Genomic DNA, 7,805 nt, shown 5'->3' with positions numbered 1-7,805 from the left:
CTTGACCGGCAATGCCTTTGTGAATCCATCTGCAATTTAATCACTGGAATGCACAAAACGAATGTCAAGTTGCTTGTGAGCCACCCTTTCTCTGACAAAATGAAAATCTATCTCAATGTGTTTGGTCCTGGCATGAAACACTGGATTAGTTGAGAGATAGGTGGCACCAAGGTTATCACACCATAAACATGGAGCTTGTTTAATTTTTATACCAAGTTCCTTGAGCATGGATTGAACCCATATGATTTCAGCCGTGGCATTTTCCAATGCTTTATATTCTGCCTTTGTACTAGATCTGGAGACTGTAGCTTGCTTGCGAGCACACCATGAAATTAAGTTGGGTCCAAAGAAAATAGCAAAACCATCAGTAGAGCGTCTATCATCAAGACAGCCTGCCCAATCAGAATCAGAGAATGCACTGACAAGCGTAGAGGATGACTTGCTAAAATTGAGACCCATGCTTAATGTGTTTTTGACATATCTAACTATCCGTTTGGCAGCAGTCAAATGAACAGTTGTAGGTGCATGAAGAAACTGACATACTTTGTTGACAGCAAAAGAAATATCAGGCCTAGTAAGAGTAACGTATTGAAGAGCTCCTACCAAGCTTCTGTATTTTGTGCTATCCTCTTGATTCAAGAGAGTTCCTTGTGTGAGAGATAATTTTTCTGAACTGGACAGTGGAGTAGGTGTAGGTTTACAACCCTGTAGACTAGCTTTTCTTACCAAGTCAACTGCATACTTTTCTTGGGAGAGATGAAGTCCATCCTTGTGCCTCTTTACTTCAATCGCAAGAAAATAATGCAAGTCTCCAAGATCCTTCAAGGCAAAGTCTCTACTCAAATCTTTTAACAACCCTGTGATAGCTTCATCAGATGAGCTTGTCACAATAATATCATCAACATATATCAAAACAAACATGCATGTATTGAACTTGTTGTAGATGAACAGAGAGGTGTCAGACTTTGAAGGGACAAAACCGAGTGTTTGCATTTTGTGACAGAGACGGGAGTACCATGCTCTTGGTGCCTATTTCAAACCATAAAGTGCTTTGTCCAACTTGCAGACATGAGAGGGTGCACTTTTACTTATAAACCCAGGAGGTTGTTTCATATATACCTCCTCTTCCAGAACACCGTGAAGAAACGCGTTCTGAACATCAAGTTGCCTGAGATTCCATCCCCTGGAAACAGCAATAGACAAAACAAGACGGATAGTGGCAGCTTTAACAACTGGACTAAATGTGTCCTCGTAATCTATGCCATACCGTTGTTTAAAGCCCTTTGCAACGAGCCTAGCCTTGTAGCGATCAATAGTTTCATCAGATTTCCTCTTTATTCTGAATACCCACTTGCAGTCAATTCAATTTTACCTTGCTGTGGGGGAACCAAATGCCAAGTTTTATTTTTCTTGAGTGTCATGTATTCTTCATTCATAGCATTTTTCAATCTTTCATCACCAAGTGCTTCCTGGAGCGTCTGGGGTTCACCTGGTTCACCTGTAGAACAAACCATACCGTATTTGGTTATGTGTTTATAATTAACAGGATGTATTACCCCGTGCGGTAGTCGTGTACGCCGTGACGGTGCAGCATCAGGATCTTCGGCCACAGAAAATCCCGACGCAGAAGCTCCTGTAGCAGAATCTACTCCTGCCGGATCTTCTGTGGCAGTTTGATCAGGTGCAGCATGTTCTGTAGGCACAGAAGATCCCGGGGCCTCATCATTGGTGGATGATGGCGGATCAGCCTCGAGGCGGACGCCAGCCTTCGACGCGCGCGTGGGTGCACAGGAGTCCTCGCCCGGTCCCGCAGCAGATCCGGACCCAGTGTCAGGCCGACGAACCTGGTCGCGCCGCTTGTACGTGACAGGTTGGTCACGGAAGCGCGCGCCGTCCTGGCGAACCATGGGCTGCCGCGTGTCGGACGGGGGTTGGCGCGGAGAGGCGCTTGGGCCGCCGCCAATTGGAGCGTGACGTGCGGCGTGCGCTGGACCGGAGACAGCCGCACGGTCGGCTGGCCTTGTCGCCCGCCCGTCTGGCGCGTCTGCCGGCTTTGGCGCGTCTGTCGGCGCCGATCCCGAGGGAGATCGACTGAACTGCTGCTGCGGAGCCGATCCCGAGGAGGATTTGCCTCCTGGATGCGGACACATGCGATATGGACCTGCCGGCGTGTTTTTTCCACTGTTTTCTTCATTATTTTCACTGTTATCTTCTGGAACATCATCAGAAAACTCATGCACACCATTAGTAGCAGGATTAGTCAACATTTGATCATCAGAATTCAGACCCCCTTGATCAATGGTGGTAAGATGAGTAGGTAAGAGGAGAATTTCTTCTCGGAGGCGAGCACCGGCGTTTGGGTGAAGGGTGGCGAAAGGAAATTTTTTTCGTCAAAAACGACGTCACGGGATATATAGACATGGCCAGTGGAAATATCTAAACACTTGACACCTTTGTGTTGAGGGCTATACCCTAGAAAAGCACATTGTTTTGAGCGAAGTATGAGTTTTCTTTTGTTGTATGGGCGAAGATTGGGCCAACAAGCACACCCAAACACGCGAAGAGATTTATAGTCCGGTTTGATGTGAAGAAGTCTTTCTACTGGAGTTTGATTATTGATAACTCGACTAGGAAGCATATTAATGATGTGAACACCAGTAAGAAAGGCCTCATCCCAAAACTTGAGGGGCATGGAGGCTCCTGCCAGGAGAGCTAGCCCGACCTCAACAATGTGTCTGTGCTTCCGTTCAGCGGAGCCATTCTGTTGATGGGCATGAGGACATGAGACGTGGTGTGATATGCCAAGTGTTTGGAAGGAGGAGTTAAGTTTTTCATACTCCCCCCCCCCAGTCCGATTGGACTGCAATAATTTTGCTATCAAATTTTCGTTCAACCAAGGCCTGAAAGTTTTGAAAAACTTGAAAGACATCAGATCTCTTTTTGAGAAGATAAATCCACACAAACTTGCTATAGTCATCTATAAAGCTTACATAATACTCATGTCTACCAACAGAAGTGGGAGCAGGATCCCACACATCAGAAAAGATCAATTGAAGTGGTTTGGTAGAGACACTAGTAGATACTGGATACGGTAATTGATGACTTTTAGCACATTGACAAGAATCACAAATAGTTTCGATATTTCGCTCACCAACAAATGGGAGTTTATTTTTCCTAAGCAATTTTTCAACTAAAGAAAAAGCAGCATGCCCTAATCGATCGTGCCACCATGTTGACGAAACTTTGACAACACCATTGGCTTGTTTATTGAGTCTCCTAAGCTCCGGAATCAACGGGTAAAGCCCTCGAACACATCTACCTCAATAGAGAACCTTCTTCGTGGCCTGGTCCTTGATCAAAAAGAAATAAGGATGAAATTCGAGGAAAACATGATTATCAAGGGCAATTCTGTGAACAGAGAGGAGACTTTTGGCAGCACTAGGGACATGCAAGATTTTTGTTAAGATGAATTGGACGGTGAGGGGTACGAAACGTAGAATGACCAATGTGACAAATATGCATACCTTCTCCACTTGCCGTGTGGATGTGATCTTTGCCACGATATTTGTCTTTCATCTTGACCTTCTCAAGTTCATTGGTGATGTGATTGGTGGCGCCGCTATCGACGTACCAATTTGTGTCGATGCCGTAGGATCCATCAACTGCGGCAGCCACTTTTTCTTCATCTTGGGAGTCCTCGTCGTCTTCATCATAACGGTACCAGCAATCCTTCGCGGTGTGCCCTGGATTACTGCAAATTTGGCAGCGAGGCAGCTCCAGTCGGGCCCGAGGTGGACCGCCGCCACGACGACCGCGAGATGCACCAGAGCAGCTATGGCCGCCGCCGCTGTTGCCGCCACGACCGTGTCCGCCAGATCGCCCCTTGGCGTGAGAGGAGCTACGGCCACGTGATCCACCACCACGGCCACGCACCGCGGCGTTGGCGGAGGAGCGGAAGCCGCCGCTGCCCGAGTGATTGAACTGGGCCATGCGCTGGTCGAAGTTACTGAGCATGGCATAGAGCTCGTCGAGGGAGACTGGCGTGACGCGTGCGTCGAGGGCGGAGACGAGGGGCTGGTAGTCGACGTCGAGGCCGTGGATGATGTAGGAGATGAGTTCGTCGTCTTGGATGGCCTTCCCTGCAGCGGCAAGCTCATCGGCGAGGCCACGGAGAGAGGCGAAGTAGGCGGAAACCGTCTGGTTGCCCTTCTGCGCATTGATGAGCGTCGTCCTGATATTATTCACGCGGCTCATGGACTGCGAGGAAAACGTACCTGCCACCGCTGTCCAGAGCGCGTGCGCCGTGGTGACCGTGGTCACCGCGATCAGTACCTCCTTGGAGAGGGTGCTGAGCAGGTAGCCCAGCACCTGTTGATCCTCCCGGACCCAGATTGGGTGGAGAGGGTTGGGCTCAGTGCCTTCTTTGCCATCCTTGTCCTTGGTGACATGAAGCCTGGCCGGCTCCGGTGTGGTGCCGTCGACGTAGCCGAAGACGCCGGCGCCGCGCAGATGAGGAGTGACCTGCGTGCGCCAGAGCACATAGTTCGTGTGTGTTAGCTTCTCGGTGACCTGCCCATTGAGGGTGGTCTGGGAAGCACCGGAGGAGGAGGAGGAAGACATGGCTAGGCTCGGTAGATGGGATCTCAGTAGATGGGAAGAGATGGGGCTCTGATTACTATGTGTGAACTAGCGGAACGTCTTGCCTTCTCAGGCCGATGGCTTCGTGTTATATAGATGGGGCACACCTCCCATAACAGCGCATACATTTGGTTGAGATTACATTCTTGGAGATAAAGAAAGGAGGTAGAGATAAGAGATACAAGAGATAAACATTATACTCTAACTACCTAACCAGATGCGCCTCATGGAGATATCTGCCAGCGATGTAGATATTGATGTGTTTAACACTTTGTTCCAAAGATATATTAGTGTCTGCATTTAGTGTAAAGCACTGAATGAGAGGGGGCTTTCACGCAAAAAAAAAAAGCAAGAATGAGAGGGCGTTGAGATTTTTTTTTTAATTTCCAGATGTTTGTTTTCTCCATAAGCGGCTAGACAAGCGCCTACCATTGTGGATGCTCTAAGATAGCTTCAAACATCATGCAGTATCGTGAACAAACGCATGGCAAGTGTGTTTATTCTAATGAGGTTAATTTCTTTATGCATAGGTTGACAGGTTGTAGTCCACACGAGGGGGCTTGTGCTCTGCTTCTTCATTCTCGTTTCACTCCCTCAAGGAACAATGTTCTTTGCTTTTGGGAAGGGCCGTTGATGAACTGCATTCCTCGGCATGGTTCAAGTTGTATATTGTTAATTTCAGTAAAGATCCAGTGCCCACATTGTGTACTCTGTCACTGTGAGCTGTAAGTACCATCATGCCATGATGCCAATGGCAAGACAGACCAGAGCTTAAAAGTTTTCTGATCGGATTAGGTTTTACACAATTTACAGAAGGCGTCCAGAGGAATATTGAACAGGCTCATAATCTCTTGTTGTGCTAACATTTTGCACATACCGTATACATAAATGGCAAGCTACTTTGATTTATTGGGTGCACTATCGTGGTGTCTTGAATCCGAGATCAAGACGACAATACTGGTTACAACCTTGGAGCAGGGTAGCCTCAACCCTCGAGACAGGTTGTAATGTTTCAGACACATTGAGAGAAGTCGATGACTTCACTGGTTGATAGGCAGCTCGTTCTCCTTCCAAGCAGAATACCCTCCGGCGATGTCGGTCACACCAGTGTAACCCTGAAAAATGTTACAAACACACATGAGAGAGAGCAGTTTACGAAGCATCAGCGATGATGAGATGGATTGCCATTGACGTGCTTACGGCGGAGCAGAGTTCGGCTGCTGCCATGAGAGACCTCCTGCCACTTTGGCATCCCTGGAGTTAAGTTTTGAGAATGTAAGGAGGATATGACAACTCAAACGAAAACAAAAAAATGGGGCGTGTTTTGGATGTGTGGAAGACGTACGATGATGATCTCGTCCTCCCTCCTGAATATCGCCGACACTTGCTCTAGAAAACCCGAGTTTTTCGCCATCCCTGTGAATGGAAATTTAAATTGTGTCAGCAGAGAAGGTAAACTTCATTTGGAAGGACATGCCCGCATCACTCTGAAACCACTTGGGGTTTAGATGTAGTAGTGAATAGTGATAGAAAGAAAAGAAGGAATTGCATTTCTGAAATGGGTTCGATAACATTAGACAATTATTCATTCATCCGGGTCCGTAAAAGGCTCCTCAGAATGGTCCCAAGCAACGATAAACAAAACCCAGTGGCGGCCATTGGCAACGCCAAGAGAGACACCAGAATTCACGTGCATTCACGTGTAGGTTCAGATTTATACACCTGCCCTGATTTGTCTGATTTGTCAGTGAGGATGTTCATATTCTGAAACCACTCTGGACCAAAAATACAATACCTTTTCACATTGGACTAGATGATTTAACTATAACTGATGTTGGTAACATTGGTCCCATATAGTATTTCTTTCTATGATCACAAGAGGGAGCTTCACTGAGTGAAGTGGGTTTGTTTAATTACCTGAGCCGGTGCTGTGCATGTAGGGGATGTTCACCGCTCCCGCCGGATGACCGCCGCCGAACTCGCCCTCCGTTCTGCAGAGACAAGACATCAGCAAAACAGGTTTCCGATCGATGCAATACAATTTGCAGAGTCCAAAGTGCAAAGGCAGAGGCAGAGGATTAAGCAGGTGATTGTGTGGTTAAGTGGTTCGTCGTCGTGTGCTAAAATGTTTACCTGACATCAAGGTAGCGGTGGCCGGCCAGCTGCAGCTCGTAGGCGACGCGCACCGGCACCGACGGCGGCACGGCGGCCACCTCCGCACCCGCTTCCTTGGGGCCCAACGCCGCCCCCGTGCCGTATCTGGAGCGAGATGAAGGAACAAGCGTGTAAGTACACAGATAAAACCCTGTCATTCGACCGGTCCCACCCGATCGATCACCCTGACCGACCTGACGGAGCCGAGCATCCTCCCGGCGGCGCGCACCGGCCTCGCTCCCGCGGCGCCGTGCCGCCGCAGCCTGCAGGTCAGATTTGAGACAGAGCATGAAGCAGATCGGAGCCGAAAGGATCCAGGATCCGTTGTATAGACACTTACCTGCAGGTGGTGATGGCGAGGGGCGTGGGGTTGGCCAGGAGGCGCGCGGGGACGGAGACGCAGCGGGCGAGGAAGCAGGCCGACGCCATTTTATCTCTCGATCGTCTCGGTCGCGGCGTTCGTATGGATCGATGTGTTCTCCTCCTCCTTGTTCCTCTTCTTGTTCTTGGGGACTCCGGAGCCGGACTGGGCACAATAAGCGGAAGGAAGGAAGGAAGGCAGGAGGGTTTCCAAATGAAGTTATACTTGGGCGCCTATTTATTCGAGATTGGAGAAATCAATGGTACGTTTTGCCTGCTAGCTACTCCCTTCGTTTCAAAATAGATGACCCAACTTTGTATTATAACAATAACAGAAGTGAAACCACGTCTTTTCTTGTCCCATCCAACGTTAACCTTGCACTTGCACATGGTTTGGGGAGACAGTTATACTACCGAGCTACTTGGTTTATGACGATGGTTGGTAGCAAGCGGGAAGAAAGCTGCACCTAAAGTAGTCCTGAACATGTCCTGCCCGAGGTGGATGACCGTGGCTGGCTCGATCCGCATGACCGATTTCGAAAAACCAATGAATTCAAAAAATTTCCAGAACATTTTAAAATTTGTGAACTTTCTCGAAATCAGTGACGAACGAGCGAGCAGACGAACGAGCCAACAGGTAAATGCTATTGGGC

The 7,805-nt window shown here is 48.5% G+C and overlaps 1 protein-coding gene across 1 annotated transcript; it reads right to left on the bottom strand.

Moving 5' to 3' along the window:
- Positions 1 to 5,402: 5,402 nt before the first annotated feature.
- Positions 5,403 to 7,351, bottom strand: LOC123147119 (thiosulfate sulfurtransferase 16, chloroplastic-like). Its single transcript, XM_044566357.1, has 7 exons — positions 7,133 to 7,351; positions 6,987 to 7,055; positions 6,772 to 6,897; positions 6,556 to 6,629; positions 5,984 to 6,054; positions 5,839 to 5,892; positions 5,403 to 5,753 (listed from the first exon to the last, which is right to left on the bottom strand). The coding sequence occupies exons 1-7, from the start codon at positions 7,219 to 7,221 to the stop codon at positions 5,679 to 5,681; spliced, it is 558 nt and encodes a 185-aa protein (XP_044422292.1). The 5' UTR covers positions 7,222 to 7,351; the 3' UTR covers positions 5,403 to 5,678.
- Positions 7,352 to 7,805: the final 454 nt, after the last annotated feature.

Source organism: Triticum aestivum, chromosome 7A (genome assembly GCF_018294505.1).
Source record: "Triticum aestivum cultivar Chinese Spring chromosome 7A, IWGSC CS RefSeq v2.1, whole genome shotgun sequence".
Taxonomy (NCBI): domain Eukaryota; kingdom Viridiplantae; phylum Streptophyta; class Magnoliopsida; order Poales; family Poaceae; genus Triticum; species Triticum aestivum.
This window is presented reverse-complemented; position numbering and strand designations above follow the sequence as displayed.

What these genes read in the sequence shown, in the direction of transcription:
- LOC123147119 (XM_044566357.1), bottom strand. Translation starts at nt 7,221, where the DNA reads ATGGCGTCGGCCTGCTTCCTCGCCCGCTGCGTCTCCGTCCCCGCGCGC. An exon ending in CATGCACAGCACCGGCTCAG is followed by an intron (nt 6,055 to 6,555) that starts GTAATTAAACAA and finishes TTCCATTCACAG; the next exon opens with GGATGGCGAAAAACTCGGGT. An exon ending in GGGAGGACGAGATCATCATC is followed by an intron (nt 5,893 to 5,983) that starts GTACGTCTTCCA and finishes ACTTAACTCCAG; the next exon opens with GGATGCCAAAGTGGCAGGAG.